Consider the following 19,498-nt stretch of genomic DNA (forward strand, 5'->3'; position numbering starts at 1 on the left):
CATGAACAATGGTGCTCTAACAGGTGCTGAGTGTGCTTTGAAAAGAACTTCAGCTGTCATAGTGAGACAGTCAGTTGCTTTCATCTTGCAACTTTTAGTGTAATCAGTAGCTATCTACTACAATTCAGTCTATTTTGATTGCAGTAAATAAGTTATATCACGAAACGTTTCCTTTGTAACAAGTTTCTATCCCATCTATTTTGTCTGCTTTAGGCTGAGAGGAGGGGAAGAGAAAAAATGGTCTACTTAGAGCAATAGATCCCACAAGATGGTGGCAAATGTTTTTTTTTTTTTTTTTTATGAAAAACCTTTAACTCACATCAACATTCTTCCATGGCACCAAGATGCCACCAGAGGGAGCACCAAAACAGCACATAGGAGAATTTTTCCAGAGAGGGGAAAAACACAAATGGGCGAATTCACAAATACCAAACTACAAATATAGACGGGATCACTCTACAACAAACATTCTATCCCTGCACTACATAACTTCATCAGATACCACTTGCTGCAGCCGTGACAAATCGTCAGGTGTGCCATGTATGTGCCGTAAATACTGACTTAATTACATGTGGCCTCCCACTCAAACAAAACAGTTCACATCACATCAACTCTTGACACTTATTTAAGTTGTAGGAACAGCAGATAACTTTAGATCATATATTAGCATACCCACTCTGTCATCCATTTGATCAATTAAGAAAAGTCGCATTTTGCTTGAACAAAAGTTGCCATCAGGTAATGGTGGCAATTGGGATGCAGTTCATTGATGATTTATCAAAACATCTTTTACCCTTAGTTTGAAGTTGTCCATGGAGACCATTGCATGAGCGAATTTAACAAATTGTTCTATTATGGGCTTTACTGGGCTTGAACACTGTAGGGCACATTTTGATTGTTTTAGTTTAGACCCAGTTATTAATGCAAAAGTGTCTGGTGTTAAATTAATCATTTACTCTAATAACTCATTGTTTAGAAATAAAGTAACATGCAATGTTTAATCACTATACCCTTATAAGACGATACTTCTGTCAATGAACAGTAGGTATTGTATTTTAGCTTAGTGCATAGTTTCTTACAAAGCATAACATGAACGGATATAAATACATAAACATGAACTTAGTAAGTAAGACATGCTGATGATCATTAATTGTCAGTGCAATTTCAGTGGTTATGTTTTCTTTCCAAAAGTTTGATGCAGATCCTTTTTTCCTAGGCAAATGGTGCCGCCACACGCACACACACGCACACATTTTGCTCGAAAAAATTTGTGCATTTGAAAAGTGATTAAAAGTTGCTAACATTTGCAGTAGCTATGTCTTGACACCTGACAATTAAGATGTTGTGACGTGTGCAGACGAAGCCACCTACGGGGATCAGAGCCTCCCTTCCATTCCAGTCGGTCCATCTTGGTTGCTGTGTAAAAATTGATTGGCTGTGCTTTTGGATCTGTTTTTAACATGGTTGGCTCACTCACTACTTGATGTCTGGATGTCCCCGAGCCAATTTGGAGATTAATCCAGAGATGAAAAAACTACAAATAAAGTGAAGTGTCAAGCGTATCAAGTTTGTCTACCGTCCAGGAGATGACATCACTTGGCATGGCGTGAATTGATGTGATTATTACAGTTAATATGTTGGCTATTCTGGTCTTGCATGTTAGTATTAATGTCACTCCTTAATGATGGTGACACAGAGGCCGACAATGTTGTCTGCATGAATTATGGGTGATGTACCTGACTTCATGACTTCCAGTGCTAGCACATGCACTATGAAAGGGGATTAGGGCCATGTTGGTAAAAATAAATAAATAGACAATGACATGCAAGTTGTATATGTTTTTGAAAGAGAAAGAAAAGTAATATATTTTAGAAAAGTGTCAGTCTAATGGTAAAAATAGCTTTTGTTTTTTATTAAAAATGTGTATTTCCTATAAAACATTATATTTTGCAAAATCGGTCATGCATCTTCTACAAATAAAGTCTCAGTCTTGTAAAATTTTCTCGAAAAATAGCTGCATATTTTGTAGGAAAGGTTTGTATACTAATGTGCTTTGGAGTATAGGTTATATGTATATAAAGATATATAAGATATATATTCAGATAAATATTGGTCCATCATAAGAACATTATTTTTTGTGAAAGACTTGTAGGTAGGAATGTCCCGATCTGCATTTTAGGCCTCCAATCCCTATCCGATCTTTTAACCTCAAATCGGATCTGATTTCGAGTCCTGATCCGATATTTTGCCTTAAGTATTAAAATTTATAAAACTGACATTTATTTTGAGCAAGTAACTCAACATTTTACAAGATTTCATCAATGAATATTACTACTATTATTGTAAATCCCATGAAATCAAAATTTCACTGATAATTAAAGGTCAGCTTCAATTTAACATTTTAGACAAAGGTAAAACGAAAAACACTGACTTGGTACAGTATTATCAAAAACAAAGTGCTATCCAAATGATACTGAGATGGACTGGTTGTCAAGAGCAATACATTCGATCAACCTTTCTGTGATCTTCTTTGCCCTCTTGTTTTCGTTGGCGTATTTGTCTCTTTGCTTTAGCAATCTTGCTTTGCACCGCCACGGAGGTTAGTATTGCACATCTACCGTCAACCGTAACTACGGCAGTTACCGTAAAGCTCGGCACGACTCGTCAGCTAATGTAGCCGATCTCCGATCACCGGAAAACAGGAAAAGATCGAGTCGACCCAATCTCCAGATCGGGACATTTCTTCTTGTCGACTATATCTTTTAAAACGTGTTGTATATTTTCAGAGTAAATCTGGAGCTTTTTCAGGGGGAGAAAAAAAAGTGTCATATTTTCAAAAGAAAGAGAATGAAGTTGTACTGGAGATTACTTACGTACATTTGGGTATAGTGCATAATCTTCCTTATTGTTGAATTGAAGATTGCAGCTTCTTTATTATATAACAGACATTCATCAGCTTTTATTTATTGATGTATTTATTATTTCTGTATTATTTACCAGCATTTCTGCTTATGCACTTTTTTGAAGTTCCGTTTTATGCTTGACTGGTTTTGCTTGTCTTGGTATGATATTCACAATACACTTTTTTTTCTTTTGTTATGAAAAAAAAAATTGTCAGAAGATATAACCTTTTCTCCAAAGAGAACAAATTCTTTCTGAGATTCCATTTTGCAAATCTCTGCAATTCAGATAACTACTGTCATCTGCTGGCATAGCTAAAACTACAATTTAAAAACGTTCCATCTGTAAAATCAACACGAGGAAATCAATAACTGACATTACAGCCAATAACAAGTACATTAAATAATAATTTAAGAAAATTTGTGATAAATGTTAAGTGGAGAAATGCAAAAACATTGAAACCTCACTTGGACCGACATCAAATTAAAGGCTGTCATCTAGTGTCTGGAACATGAAAGTGCAACAGAGACAGAAACCCCCTCCCAAAAGATGTCTGTACCTCTGTGTTATAATTTTGTAACATTGCCTCAACATCTTAATTACATATATATAGTGGCGGCAATTAAATACAAAACTCATTAAAAATCATTCATACCCTTGACTGTATGCAAAGATGATTCCAGACTAACAAGCTCAGAGCAGTCTTTGTCAGGCCTATGATTGGCCACCGTTTAATTGAAAAAAATCTATTATTTTGGTAAATAGTAACAGGTGAACAAAGCTTCTGTCATTCAGTGGATGAGCACTCAAATGTTCTGCAACTGCCTTCACTATATTTTGCTGGCATAGACGGACATTATAAACGTACCATTTGTTGTACCCAATCGGATGGCTCAGTGGTTGGGAATTGCAGAGACCTTTGAAAATGGATTGAGCTTTGCAGCCAGAACTATGCAAAAGTATGTCACTGTACATTTCAAAGTCACAATTGATTTGATTCAACAGATTTATTACAATGAATGAGTTTTATTTAAAAAAAAATCCTATAAGATTCACAGTAATTGGTTTCAGATGTTAGCTAAGCAACCACACTGTAATATAATGGCTTCCCACAGTTAGCCAAACCCCCAGTAATTGCATAACTTAGCTTTTGAACAAATGTTGCAGCTTCTGTTCTAAAAATGAAATGTATCATTCATACCAAAAGCGAGTATGAAGCCGTTATTGGGTTTTTAAAGGCAGCAAATGCTATCTCATACATTAATACGTACACAACCAGATTGAGAACCTATTGCGGAGCAATCTTTTCTGAATATATGAGGGTGTGTTTGTATACTCGACATACGCAGCCGGTATGCGCTAACATTCCAATGAGCACAGAATATTTCCATTGAAACTGCAGCGATACATTGCAATTACATGCAATGTTAGAACACATTTTGAAACGGTACAGTCCTTGAGCATGAGCTCAGGGTTGGATGGGATCGTCATCATTTGTTTATGAGACGACATTATGATGAACATGAGTAATGCAACGCATGAGGAAATAAACACGGGTGGTGTTTCAGTCTGGAACGGTGGAGAGAAACGGGGGGCGACTGACCGACCCCACTTTACAAACTCTTCCTGAAATCTTGAGGAAACTACACTTAAAAGGGTGCTGAGAAGAGGAGGGGAAGCTGTTTTTGGAGCTGGGGGAGGATGAACCCGCTGCTCTGCTGTGGCCAATCACGCTTCTTTGAGGACCTGTTAATCACCGTGGAAAGAAAGTAGGAAAGGATCAGACCTACTTTTCTTGAAAATGGTATCTCCCCTCCCTCCATCATTTGTTAAGCACACTGACCTTTCTTGCAAACTCAGGAAGGACAAATGCTGCTTTGTGAATCTCTGTATTATAATATTTCAGGTTCATGCTTTCCAGTTCTCCCTTTGACAGCTCTTTCACCGGCTTCTGGAATTGCGTTTCCTGAAATAATCATTTAAATCAGTCGAGGGGAAATAAGCGAGCAAGTTTATTTCTGGGGTCTGGGGAAACGGGACACTCACAGGATTCTTACTGCAGAGCATGAATCCAATTTGGCCACTGGGATAAGTTGGGATGGTACCGTAGGCGTAGTCCACCACTGGGAACAAGGTTTTGCAAAAGGTTTGCATTTCCTTTATCAGGTCCAAATGTAGCCATTGACACTCTCCTGCACACATGACAAGAACAGTCTAAAATGAGCACTGGTGCGTGTGGGATATATTTTGTCAAATTTCACACAGAGACTGAAACATGGAAGGGATAAATTGGCCAAATGGCTCTTCAGATTGCTTAGTTTCCTTTGCATTACAGTCAATCCAAGACATTCTCAGGTGTTAAGGACAAAAACGCTCTAAAAATATTTTGAACTGCCAAAATTCATAGTATGAACCGAAAATAGACACTAACGTTAAACTATGTTTGTAAACAATATCATTGCAAACTCATCACAATTACCCTTGAAAATACCTGGTCGACAGATAATTTAGCGGTACAAATAAATGCATACATTTTGCAGCCCTGTCTGCAATGGTAAAAATTGATGTCCCTGGCAGCAAACACCGCACCCACGGGAATCTTTGCCCATGGCATGGCTCTCATTGGGAGACCCATACACGCACACACAAAAAATACCCATTCCTGAAAAGTAACAGAAAGACACACATGAGCGGTCAGCCATTTTGGCTTTTAGGACCCATTTTAGGATCATTTTGGTCATTTTCCGAAATAAAATTTTAACCAAGTATATAAGTGACGTGGGTGAATTACAGGCCTTCCTCATATTAGGTGTAACCCGATTCCATTTTGTAGTGGGTGATGAAGGTACCACTCTTAAGAGTTTCCTATGTGCTTCCCGCTGGCAGAAATGTACTGCTGCAGTAATGCTTTAGCCCCTCACTGTTCTCATATGTCTGCACGGTTATAGGATCCCCGTGTGCATGTGTGGCTTATGCAACATACGTATGTCACATAAGCGAAGCAGTCAGCACACACTTTTAGGCACGTGGCTTCAGGCTATAGAATATTATCTTGGTCTCTTGAATCCACATAATATTTGTTCATCATCAGTATGAGGGATATTTGAAAGGAATATCCAGGGGAGAAGAAAAATAATCAGTTATTTAATAAATACAATCATCCATGCAATATACAATAAATCAGAGCCAAGACTGTTGGCAACACACCTGTAAAAGTTGTCAATGAAGTTTGCAAGGGTTTTTTTCCAAATATAGTCTCCAAATATATATCGTTCGCCCGTCTGGTTTAAAGTTTTGTTACAATACCACACCAGAAAAAACATTAAGATAGGAAAATGTCGGTCCCCCTCTCTCGTGCTATTTGAGAAACCCCGAAAGAGGCCACATAGTAGCATATTTGCCAAAGTCGTTTTTCCATATTTTTGGAAAACAATATTTCGAACTAAAGTTACCATGGGGGGGAGGGGGGTTCTTTTTCCTTTTGCTTACATTTTTGTTTACTTACTTACTGGTTTACATTTTTGTTACAATACCACACCAGACAAAACAAAAACATTAAGATAGACATTAAGATCGGTCCCACTTTCTCATGCTAGTTGAGAAACCCTGAAAGAGAGTGTATTTCTTTGGAGAAATACACAGAGAAGAAATTAAGGGTGTGTATTTCTCAAGAAAAACTGATGCAACACATAAATCTCGATACATGGGCTGTGATATGATTCATTTCTATTCCGATCAGTAGGATTACAATCAAGTTTCATATGTTATGTGTCAGTTTGAGAGGGTCTGGTGCTAAGAGTTTATTCCCACACTACAATAAGCCAATTTCAGACATCGCTCCAAGAAAACATGTTTATAAAAAGTATTTTAAAGTGGCATGATTTTTATGGATGGACTCGCTTTTTTTTTTTTTTTAATCAAAACAGATTTTCTGATAAAAAAATTTTTTTACGTTAATCCTAAAAGAAATGCAATAAAATGTACCCTGAGAGCAGAGAATTCCGCCTTTTGTCAATGCTGTCTTCATCAGTTGATAATAACTCTCCTTGAATAAACTCTCAGCGGGGCCTGCAACATGAGCACAATAAAAATCTTAAGACTCAAGTCAAGTCACACTTGTTTGTACAGTTCTTAATTATACAAGAGGCTCCCTGCGAGCCTACGGTTGACACATGTTACCAATATCCCCGGATCTAAACAGGGCAATGGCGAACGGACCACTTCCAGGATAGACACAAACACACTTTGTAAGATCTTATTAGACTTACCAACAGGGTCAGAAGAATCCGTAATAATAACGTCAAAGGCATCTTGGTTTTTCTTCATAAACTCGAATCCGTCTCCAACATGGAGTGTGAGCTTTGGACTGAAAAAGCCTTTCGCCATGCCCGGGAGGAACTTCTTGGAGACATCAATGACGTCCTACACAGGAGATAAATGTGGCATTTGCTGTGAACATAGCATGATGGGGACAACGGTTTAAATAAGTCATAAATGAACAAGGGAGTTTACTGATGAACTCTTTGATAACTTTGTGAAATTTACTGTTCAGCTCAACGTTAGAGAACAGCAAGTTGTGCAAAAAAAAACCCCAACAACTTCCATTTCAGCACAAAATTGTCCCTCACCTCGTCGATCTCACAGAGAACCACAGATTCGACCTGTGGATTCTTCACCACTTCCCTCAGCACGCCACCATCCCCACCACCGATAACGAGAACCTTTAAATAGGTGAGACACGTCTTACAATGCTCAAGGATTGACAAAAGACAATATCACATTAAATAGATGTCATTTTCCGATTAAATGATTCTGCTACCTTCTTGGGGCAAGGGTGGCTGTACAGGGGAAGGTTGGCAATCATTTCTTGATATGCAAACTCATCCCTTTCCGTGCACTGGATCACTCCATCAAGTACCAACACATTGCCGTACGTTTTACTGTAAGAGAAAAGCGTCCTTTACAGTAGAGCTCATAACCTCTCCACATCGTTGCACAAAAACGGTACACATCCTTAGGATAACAAAGTTTACCGATCGTAGTTATTTTAGGAAGGTGTTGCGTTATTATCTTAAATTTCTTAAATAGATAGATTGGTGATACAAATACAGCAGGTAGCCCACTGAAGCTAGCAGCGTTAGCACAGTGCAGAAACAGTAAAGAACTCACCTTTTGAACACCAGCACATCTTGAAATTTGGATTTCTTGTGATAGAGGACTTCGTCTACTTGGAGACTGGTCGCTTGGCCGGGCCATAGTGTGCACGTCTCCTTAAACCAGCCGTCTCTGATATTGTCCATGCCGGTCGCCCTCGAGCTCAGGTAAACGTGTTTGTAAACCAGCCAACGTGACACGCGATAACGTTTTGACACTTACGATATGACTAACAGCCATACATGCTGCTTCCCCTCGGAACGAATAGCAGACGCCTGACGTCACGCTGCACAATTAAGTCATCCAATGGGGTACGGGCATACGAGTACACGCAACATAGTTTGCTAGACTTCTCACCGCTGGCAACGCCCCAAAACCCACGTGAGGATGAAGCGAGGTTGGAGTCAGTGCGCCTGCGCAGTCCTGAACAGGGACGACAATGGTGCGGGATAGTGTGAGGTCCCTCTGTCTCGCTCTCTCTCATGCAATCCTCAGGTCCATGACACATACACGAGCACTGTTGAAGAATTTCTCACATAGTCCGAATACCAAACAGTTGTCCTGGTCCTTGGAGCTCGGTCCAAATGGCTTGTCTCAACTCAGGTAGCGAAGAATACTGTCAATATGCCATCTATGCAGCTCATCCGTTTTAATTCCTTCTTCAATGTGCGCATACTTATTTGACTATCTTGGCGAGTCCAGAGTAATGCAGAAGTTTTCAATTGTGTTCAGATCTGCAAATTGGGATGACCATGACAAGCTTCTTGGCTTGGTGGTCCTTTCTTCATCTGCACCTTGATCAACCAAGCTGTGTGGCAAGAAGCATTATTCTGCTGAGTTTGGGAACAAAGTCACAACTTTGAGTTCTCTCAGCATTTGTGAAGTCTTTTTAAACGTTTCTGTATATTAAATATATTTTCGGAACAAAGTGACAGCCAATCGATTTTTATTAACAGATTTTTTTAATATGTATTCACAAGGAAAACATTCCTACAGATGAGGAAAAAAAATTGAAATAAAAAAATGATAAAATCCCAGGGCATAAAAGAACATCTCTATCTTTTAGGCCAGTTGTGTCGAAATCCTCTGTTTAAAAAATAAGAAATAATGATCATGGGATGGTTAAAAATATATATGTTTACAATATAACATTTACCTGTTTGAAGTTCCGGCTAGGTATGACATACTTCTATTTCCAGCACCTGAATGACTCTTTTTCCCACCCGCCATCTTCTGTAAGATTAGAAAAAACAATCTACTAAGCACTAACAAACAGGTAAATTATGCACAACTGTTTTAAATAATAATAAATAAATGTACTACCTTTTTCTTAGGGTCACAGGCTTGCCTGTTTGGATCAAACTGTGAGTTGTCCTTTGATTTAGTATCTGTACAAAACAAAACCACTGGTTAAGCATATATACTGAATAACATAACCCGGTGGTAAAATTCTTATTACTATTTAAATAAAAATTGAGAAACACCATACCGGAAAACACTTTGAGGTCTGACTGGCTGTAGTCAAAAGGCTTGAAGCTTTCTTGAGGAGAAGCTTTGGTCTTTTTCTTCTCTGCTGATTTCAGTTTCTTACTCGGCTTGGGAGTCGACTCTCCAGGCTCACTGGGGACCCTCTCACGTTTCTTTCCATCCACTTTTGCACATTCCTGATCAAATGGGTGCGCCACTATTATCATCACTAGAGTTTGTATGAGATACAATGCGCAGCAAAACCTCAACTTATGAACACACGTGTTTGCCAACAATTCGAGTTATGAGCAAAACCTTCATCGACAAATTATGTCTATTCACGTATTATTGTCAATATACAAACAGACTAGCGGATGGATCTTTTTTGTGCTTGTCAAGCTGAACAACTTGGGTGGGGATCAGTGGAGGAACTAAAACATAAGTGTTTGACGGACATATCGCTTTCCAATTTGAGCGTTCTGCCCCAGATGCATCATGTGACAGGCAAAAACAGAACAGTACACTTTTGTGAGTCATCAAATGTCAGAGTGGACATTCAAGTGAGCCATGCGTCGGGAACATGGTGGTGTAGATTAGAACATTTTCTAAAAGGGATACCGACAGTGCAGTAGAACTGAATCGACAAAAAACAAGAAAAAAGTACTTACAGCAGCTTGCTGGCGTACGGTGGCCACATTCTGCAGGGACTCTTTGTAGCTTTCTTTAGCCTTTCGTCGTTCCTCTGATGAAAGCAACAATAAAATTGCATTTGGATAATCATTAGTATTGAAGGGGAAGCATGGACAAATGACTTTTGTGTTCTTCGACAGTATACGATGCTACAAGATGGCAGCAGAGCCCCTTCAGTAATTGGTGTAAAGCAAATGAGTAGAGGTGAGGAGTCAATCTTTGAATGTCAGGGAGGACCCAAGGTTAACTCAGGTTGTTTGGGGAAGTTACCGAGTTCTGACTGCATGTTCATGTACTTGCCTACTATCGGTGCATAGTTGAGGGGAAAAAAATAAAATAAATCAACGACGCACGCATGTATATAAACATTACAGATTAGGTTCACATTTTATTTGAATTTGCTTCTATCATAAGCAAATTGGTCACACTTACTCGGAAATTCAAGACAATGTTACCTGCTGCCTTCTTTGCCTGTTGCTTTGCTTCCTCCTTGGCTTTCTTTGCTAACTCTAGCTCCCTCTGCTGTTGTTCCATAGTCCGCAGTTTCCATCTTTGACTGATCTGAAAAACCAGAAAGCTTGCTTGTCCGCATTTGCTTCAAGCTATTGCTGCATTTACTTTGCTGTACCTCAAATATCTTTGAAGAAGGGTCTGACTTTGCATTCTCATTGACGTGCACGCCACTGGAAGGCAAGTACTGGAATCACAGAAGACCAAGTAAATATTTTGCCTGGGTTTACATGATAACCAACATGGTCTGCTGGGCTGGTGTCTGGTCAACACTTACCATTCGAAAAGGGTTTTCAAAGGACTCGATAATTCGTCTAGCTTTCATTTGAGCCACAGAAAGGGACTCTAGGATTTCTTTTGCTACGGGCTCCTGAAAACAAGAAAAAAAAACCTTATCTACTAGTGGCTCACCTAGCTACCTAAAGCTTTATAATGAATACATTTGGAAGAAAGCTTAAGGTTACCTCAAACAAAGTAATTTTGGCAGATGCCACAAGACTACGTATTTTCTCAACATCCGTGTCAGACTTGTGGTCGTCATCAGAGAAGAGCACTCCTTGTTTAACAGGCAGCTCTGAGGAGGAAAAAGAGGTGACAGATAAATGGCTAAAGCCAAGGAATCTCAAAGTGTGGTTCAAAGTGTCCTAACCCCTTTGTTGCTTCACGTAAGAATTGGTACCCAAATACAATTTGGTTCCATGTAACTTTTAGGTTCAATACATTTGCCACTAGTCTTCAAGAACTGTTTATTTTTAATCATCAGTTGATTAGGTAGAAAAAAAAAACGTTGCTTCAACATGTGCATCACAGCCAGCTAACGTTTTTTGATGGATGGAACCTGTTTTTTTTTATATATATATATATAAACGTGTGTATATAGAGTACAGCTCACCATCATCAGCAATGTGAACCCTGGATGTATCATGAGGGCCAAACAACGTAACCTTCGTCTGAAAAATGAACAGCAAAATTATAATAATTCCAAACATCTACTGCATGCAAATTACTCTTTTGCGACTGACAGGTTTCTCACCGTCCTTGTTGGTGCGAGTCCTTTTGTTTTAGGTGTCGCAATTTCAACCTGCGTGCAGAAACCCAAAGTGGTGACGAATGACATAAACAGGGCAAGAGTTGATGGGGTGGAATGCTTCTCACCTTGAGGAGAGGCATTTCTCGAGCCTCCTGCACTAATAAATGGAGCTCATTGACCTGCTGCCTCACCATCGGGGGGACAGGGTTACAGCAGGCAATGATGCCCTGAGGCTCTCTGAGCAGAAAATAAAAAAACACGGTGGTGAGTTTATGAATTAAAAAAGTGACTGAACAAATAGATGAGTGAGGAGACTGAGGCAACTTACTTGGGCAGCTCCTCAGATATCTTGATCATCATGTGGGCGGGCAAGACATATCTACCAAAAAAGATAGAAAAAAACATCAACTGTGTTGAGAAGAGTACAGTAAGATCTTCCACTGAACGCGTGGGCTGTGAAAACCTGTCTGAAACAGTTGCGAGCCATCTCCAAACACCCTACCCAGTGCTTTCATCTTCCTGCCGAGCCAGCTTGTCCCTCCAGGCAAACAATAGTCTGAAGGCAGCGAGCTGTTGGGTGTTAAAAGACCTTTTCTGCTTCTTCTGGACCTCCAGATAAGATTCCTCAGTGAATATTGGCTTTGCATATTTCTGTGTGGGAGAAGGAACAGTGAGAATTAAGAGAAATATTAGAGAGAGTGAGCGCACGAGAGAGAGAGGACAAGCGCTAAAGACGACTATATCAAAGTGGCATTTCAATTTCTTTGGAGCAGCGAGTCAAAGTTGTACAAACTTTCAGGGAAATGTCTTTGCTTTTGTTCCAGACACTCTGCAGCAGACCGGGCTGGCCATGGTTGAAGTCCAAGAGCTCCGCCTTCATACAGTCATAGATGTAGAGGAGATAGTGGGTGTCGCTGCGGGCATAGTGCGCCATCTCATCCGGCAGGGGCCTGTGGAATCAAGGCCGTGGTTTGAGCGACTACAGCATCCACAGAACAAGATCAAACCGAAAAAGGCACAATACCGGATCCTCCAATCAGCGAGTTGGTAGCGCTTATCTGCATCTGTGCCACAGTAGTGCTTGAGCAGGTGGTCAAGCGAATTTCTGGCCAGGTTCAACACTCGACTGGCCTGGTGCGTGTCAAACAAGTTGACCACGTACAAGCCGAAGTCCCTCTGGAGCCACTCTATGTCCGAGTCTGCTCCGTGAAACACCTGACGGTCGAAATCAGCGAACAGCGCATGAATTCATAATGATTGCATTGGATTCAATTAACACAAACCTGGCCAGACTACACCTGCATAAAACACTCAAAGAAGGAAATAAACTGTAGGCGGGTTGCCACCTTTACCGATGCGTCATTGTGCAAGCATTTCAATGCAATGATACAGACGACACGATAACGCTGGCAAAAATGATCAGTATCAGTTTCAAAAAATAGATTGAAGAGCTGAATCACAAATAATGATAAATAATCCTGAACCAATTGTAATCAATTAAATGATTAGTATGATGTCCCCACAAAGCGTCATCTTGATATAAACAACGCCCCCCTCAAAAAAAAGATAATTAGCAAAGCAATGGCAATACTTTGACTGTGGAGGGGTTGGTGAAGGACTCATTCAGGATGTACATCTCACTGCGGAGCTCCAAGGTGTCAATGATGAAGTCCTGCTCTCTGGTGGAAATCTGCATCAGGCAGGTAACTCCCAGAAAGCTCCTGTATGAATGGTGCTGTCAAGCAGTTGGCGAGATGTTAGCTGGCAAATAATATCGGGCTTTGATCATTGGCATCGATTTTGTGTCAAACTGAAATTGTATGTACCTCGAGATCCACTGCAAATTCAGACACCTCGTTGAGCTTCTCACTCAGAGCCACTAGATCTTCCAGTGTCTCAATGAACGAGCAGGGAGTCTCTTCTATAGGTTTGTACATCTACAATTGTAAACAGATGTGAGTGAGACCAACATCTGTTGGCAGGGACACGTGCTTTAAAATATATAATTAATATAATTTGAAATTCACACAAGTGGAATTTTCAACTAAAGTGCTGTCAAGCTCTATTTTATAACCAGCCTGCAGATTTAAGAACGCAAACATGACAATTAAAAACTCTTGTAAGGCACCTTCCATCAAATCGAAGACATCACACACAATAAACATGACCACCAGAAGTGGACAATTGGGGTTTAATCCTATATCAAAAAACTAAGATATTTAATTTTTTTGAGTGCCAGAATTTTGCCAGAATAATTCAGAATTTGTTTTCCTTACAAAATGCGGGAATGTTGTTAACTGTCATTTATTCTGGCTATTGAACGGTGCCATTTTGAAAGGCAAAACAAGTTAATTAACGACTTTTAAATTTACATCTCACAATGATGAGATAATGACAGGATGGTATGGCTGAAAGGCTTCAGTTTACCTACCTTGGGCTCCGTCTTGGACAGAAGGCTATCAGGCACTGTAAGATGATCCAATTCAAACTGGTAAGGGTGCGCAAACCTATTGGAGAAAAGATTAAGTGACTTTAAAAAAACAGCAAAGGGTAAAAACAGTCCATGATGGTAAACTTCTTACATGTCTTCGATGTGTTCTTGTGTTCGCTGATGGTGAATAAAGTCAGCCAGCGCCGCCGGGACATCAAGATCTTCCGGTCTCTCTTTCCGCATGTGTTTGGTGGTGAAATCTGTCCTCAGGACAAAAAGGAGCAAGAGAACTGGTAAGCAATGGAAAAACAACACTCAATGGAACCACATTTTAACTCTTGAGAGATATGAAATATTTTGTGCTAACATCTCACGCATATTACAATAGCTATACATAATATGAAGAATATCTTACATGAGGGTAGTGGTTTGAGCGCATTGGGCTTGATGAAAATTTTGGGAATAAATGGTGTGTTGCTATTGTCAACTTTCTCCTTGAATTTCAGCTGAGGCCTTTGGATATTCTTGGCTTGGAGAAGCCTGAACGTCTCAGAGCGACTTCCAGAACTCGAGCCCTGATCAATACAAGGACCGTTTTAGCTCAGATGAGAGACAGACAAACATATCTAGACGATGGGAGGCGAATGGGCCAACCTTGCGATTCCAGCTGGAGATGACAATCTTGGGAGGCTGAAAGCCTGCGGGCATGACAGGTTGCTGGCTCCTGTTTACGCCATCAGCCTCATCCAGAAGAATCCCCTGAGATTTGGATGCAATTTCTCAAGTTGCTTTGTAGTAAGCATTTTGTAACACAATCTGTGACACTGAAAAATGGTAGCACATACCACTTTCTCCAGGATTACATCGTTGGAGTCCACAACCAAGTCAAACCTCTCCTCCAGCCCGGTGAGCTTATCGCAGTCTCTCATGCGAGATCGGCAGCTGTGATGTTGCATGATCTGACTCATGCTAACACAGAGATACATGTCAGGAGATACAGCCTACTCCTCTCCGAAAGACATCCAAAAGAGGAATGTGAATCAATAGTTCCACTTTCATATTCAGTTATATACGTGTGAATCTGGTACTAGCGTATTAGATGTGCAAAAGTATTGGAACAGATAAAATACATTTCGATGAATAAGACTTCAGAAAATCCTTTACTGACAGTGATTTAGAATCAAATATTAAGTATTTTGCACTTTAATCTATTTAAGTCTTTCAGGTGGAATACCTTGGCACAACTATTAAATTGGTGTCTCATTAAAAACATTTAAATACATGATTTTCTACAATGTGTATTAGATGCAGATGTAAATGCCTGCGGAAATACCACAGGGAATGTCTCTGACAGGTTGAGGTTTATTGCCTCAAAGGGAGAATCATCATGCTTGAAGAACTCACCAAAGCAAGAGCTGATCTCCTTGAACTTCACAGAATTCCTGAAAACCGGGGAAGCTCCGATAGAAATCAAAGTCGTCTCCAGCTTGAGGCAGGCCGCCAGATGCTTTGGTGGCCAACAACACTGAGCCCAACCCATACTGCAAAGAAGAGACAGGTGTCACTTTAGACATTCAAGGATGCTTTTGCTTTTATGTGCATCCCAGGTCAGAGTTATCAAAATATTCTTTAAACAGTCATGCATCGGAGATGTTATATATTACTTGGGGTGTAACGGTAGGCCTACATGCATTTATATACATTCTGTTTTTAGGTAACAAAAAATAAATTTTCAAATCAAACATATGTATCCAAGGTACTTGACTAACAAGACAGCAGTGCCAAGATATTAGGTAAAATTAAGATGTCCTATTTTGTGTATTGTGACGTTTCATTTGAGCGTCTTCATTTGTGTCGATGCAGTTGTCAAGTTCATCCTCAGTAGGTAAGGTAGCCCGGAGAGCCCCTTGAAAATGTGTTGTTAGATGTAAAAGAATATCGTTTATAACAATAAAATTAATTTATAATAAAACATGTCTTTAGTCCTTTTAACGTCTTATAACACTGAATCGATTAATCGACGACGGCCAATAACCACTCGTACAGACATTTTAACACAATATTACTAGTTTTAGTTAAAATATCGATTACTGAAATAGAAGCGAAACCAAAACGAAGTAACGTGCATCCACGTTGTTAGTCTCATTATTCCTTGCTCTTTAAAACCCACGCGGACAAAACACTTACTTTAACGAAATCATCGACGTCTTTGTAACCAGGACAGAACTCTTTGTCTTCTCCTTCTGGAACGTCGGAATTAGTGTCGTCTTTCTTACTGCTTGCGACGGCCTTTTTATTTTTTAAAGAGGCCATCGTGGTGTGTGTATTTTGTGTACATGTGAGACACGGACTGACGAGCTTCCTCGTTTGCTTCTTTTACGCCGCTATTCGGACCCAAGTATGTATTTTACGCTCGGTAGCGATGTGGCAGGTAGTGGCAACAAAACGCAACTACAGTCTCAAATGATCTTGAATGAACAGTATGCAACAAATCTGTAATTAGTATAGCACGTTGTTGTTGTTATTATTGTTGTTGGTTGTGATGTTTTTTTTTTTTACCATTTAAATGTGCTCGGCTTTCATGACATTTGGGTAATTGGGAATGTTTTTCACTGAATTATCACGCTCGTTTTACTCAGGGGCACTTCAGACAAATTTTTGACTGCACCAAGATGCTGGACCCACTGGGAGGCGGTGTTGACATTTGCCATCTTATTCTGTGGCGTCACATTGAAATGGCGGTGAGCACGTATGCCACACTGTGTCTAACCTCCTGTGTGGAGTTTGCGTAGTTTGTCCGGTGGTAATTAAAATTCTTCAAATTATCTGTGGGTGACCTGAATGCAGGATAGGCCGTTTATGAACAACAACTTGGCTTCCCTGTTGGGAAGCACTGACCTTAATTTCTACATGTTTAAACTAAACTTTAATATTTATTCCAAAAATCGAGTTAACTTATTCCCAACAACCTATTCTCTTTATTTTGTGGTAATTATTTTCTTCCTTTTCATAAACGCCAAATCAGATTTGAGAACAAGTAATGCAGTGTCAAGATAAAAATATGTTTAGGGATTAAAGTTTTTTTTTTTTATCTATTCTGAACATTTCCAAATTACGTATTTTACACAGTTACGTGCTCTTCAATTGTTTTTTTGTACAGGATTGATTCTCTAAGATTGTGACATGATAGTGTTCCCCACGGTAGGTCCAGGGTCAAAATGGGCAACTCGCCATTGTGTGATAATGAATGTTTGTGATTAATTTTACATGTCATTTTTGCGACTGGCTGGCAACAATCCAGCATGTACTACACTTCTTACCCAAAGTCAGCTGTTGTAGGCTCGAGCTTACCAACATCCGCTAATGAGGACAAGCACCATGGAAAATAGATGGATGTGATTTGCTGCCAACATCTTCACTGATGAGAGTGTATGCCGTCTCAGCCGATATCCTTAGATAGAAGAGCGAATCAACGCAAGATGCAGTTCAGCAATACACATGCGTACAAAAGGGGAGCACGTTGAGTGTGCAGAAGTTACCTATTTCCTGCTGTCTGCACTGCAAAAGAAAGTTTCAGTTTCCTGACACGGTGGTCAATACATGGAGGTGAAGAGCCATCGCAAAGTATCGACACCCCAGGTCGTTATGGATGATCTGCGATGTGAGGAGAAACCTCTCTTTTCCTCACTTCCTCTTCTCATTGATCTCGCCACAGGCTCCTCTGCTTCTTATTATCTTAAAAGCATCTCTGCAACACTGCCTGAATCGATATTTCACAGTAGCTTTGCATGTCATTCTGTTGTTTTAGCGCTAACGGTGTGGACTCCAGCAATTGTGAACTATAACGGAATTGTACACTTGCAAGACTATGAGTTAAACGGGACATAGAGATTTTGTGAATATTGAATTTAAAATGATGTGTATGCAAATTGTTGTATTTGGAGTACCTGCCCACCAGTTTTCAGACGCTGAGCCGTAATTGATTGTGACCTGGCTGGCAACTGTGATGTCATTTTCAGTCGATAGCAAGTGTCAAAATGGCTGCCCACTGAAATAGATAAAAACGGGTGAATTTTGTTGCTTAACTCATATTCCATAAACAGGATATTTATAATAGTGTCCTGTTTAGACTAGCTGGAGGCACATTGTTAGAGTTGTGCTCACTCCAACTTATTTCGCAAGAACCACACGGGAGACAAGTAAGTCCTTTTAGACACATGCAGGTGGAGAGTCCATTCGTCGCTGTGCGTACAGCAATGATCGAATGAAGTCTGACTCGCTCCTGCAAGAGCATATTTATTAAGAAAAACAGAGTGGGGGTAAGAGTGGACTGAATAGAGAAAGCCCTTGACCTCTAGTCAAAACATAGCAAGGGGTGTTTTACGACTTTGTGTAGGATGGGACAAGCTAGGTCATTTATTACAGGTTGCATTCCAACATAATCATACGATAAAGATAATCTGGAAAACCCTGACACACATACTACATATTATTGCAAAGAAAATGTGGGGGTTGAGTTCCTCTTTAAATACATTCAAATGGTTTTGTCCCATCTTCCCTCTTTGAGCTCCTCCAGCCAGCCCTATGCGCCTGCTTGGTACTTCACAGACGTGACAGCAGATCTCAAGGACCAACAGCCCAGAGGGGATCAAGCCTTTTCTATTGTCATTCTTTGGTATGACCTCCCGCTAAATGTTAAGCAAGCCCCCTCTATTTGTCCATGACTATAATTTTCGACTCAGCTTTGTTTCATTGTTTTATGTTGTTCGCTGTATTTGTGTTATTGATTTATTGTTGTTTGTTTACTTTTTGTTATTGTATGACTGATTTTTATTCACTTTGTATGGAACAATGGTTATTTTAAAGCACTCTAAATTGAGTTGAGTCAATGCCACATGCTTGTGAAAGCTCAGTCAACAACTCAATATTCAACTTTGAAATCCATTGTTTCCTTCCATCCATCATTTTGCACCCTTACATTCATGAAGCTGGTGAACTTGTGTTCATTTTTTAAATGCTCTTTTTACGTATGTCAGAGAATACGAATAACCAGTTAATGAAAGATGCTACAGTGCAGAGGCATTGGATTCCATTTCATGAATTCCTTTATGAGATGGATTTCAACAAATAGGACAACTACCAATTAATTAAAAATGGCAAAAATTTCATAATATTTTGCAATTAAGAGCTTCTCTATTCCCCTAGGGCACCACGTATTTTTGACCTGCAGTAAAAGACAATAAAGCTGCTGATGCAGAAAATGACAGTCACATTATGTGCTGTATAGTGTAGACAAATGCAGTCCAAAATCTCAG

General features: G+C 39.8%; 2 protein-coding genes across 2 annotated transcripts; both read right to left on the reverse strand.

Annotated features, from left to right (window-relative positions):
* Positions 1-3,893: 3,893 nt before the first annotated feature.
* srm (spermidine synthase) lies at positions 3,894-8,302 on the reverse strand. Its single transcript, XM_049752965.1, has 8 exons — positions 8,071-8,302; positions 7,721-7,841; positions 7,530-7,622; positions 7,170-7,323; positions 6,886-6,969; positions 4,948-5,093; positions 4,745-4,867; positions 3,894-4,647 (listed from the first exon to the last, which is right to left on the reverse strand). The coding sequence occupies exons 1-8, from the start codon at positions 8,199-8,201 to the stop codon at positions 4,630-4,632; spliced, it is 870 nt and encodes a 289-aa protein (XP_049608922.1). The 5' UTR covers positions 8,202-8,302; the 3' UTR covers positions 3,894-4,629.
* A 696-nt stretch (positions 8,303-8,998) lies between these two features.
* On the reverse strand, positions 8,999-16,559 carry exosc10 (exosome component 10). Its single transcript, XM_049752964.2, has 25 exons — positions 16,371-16,559; positions 15,588-15,724; positions 15,029-15,152; positions 14,838-14,942; positions 14,599-14,758; positions 14,335-14,443; positions 14,184-14,259; positions 13,579-13,689; positions 13,344-13,487; positions 12,777-12,967; positions 12,546-12,702; positions 12,255-12,403; positions 12,081-12,131; positions 11,878-11,989; positions 11,756-11,803; positions 11,615-11,672; positions 11,187-11,296; positions 11,000-11,092; positions 10,841-10,909; positions 10,668-10,773; positions 10,191-10,264; positions 9,545-9,719; positions 9,379-9,443; positions 9,212-9,288; positions 8,999-9,141 (listed from the first exon to the last, which is right to left on the reverse strand). The coding sequence occupies exons 1-25, from the start codon at positions 16,494-16,496 to the stop codon at positions 9,111-9,113; spliced, it is 2,658 nt and encodes an 885-aa protein (XP_049608921.1). The 5' UTR covers positions 16,497-16,559; the 3' UTR covers positions 8,999-9,110.
* Positions 16,560-19,498: the final 2,939 nt, after the last annotated feature.

The sequence above is a fragment of the Syngnathus scovelli genome, chromosome 2, assembly GCF_024217435.2.
Source record: "Syngnathus scovelli strain Florida chromosome 2, RoL_Ssco_1.2, whole genome shotgun sequence".
Lineage (NCBI taxonomy): Eukaryota > Metazoa > Chordata > Actinopteri > Syngnathiformes > Syngnathidae > Syngnathus > Syngnathus scovelli.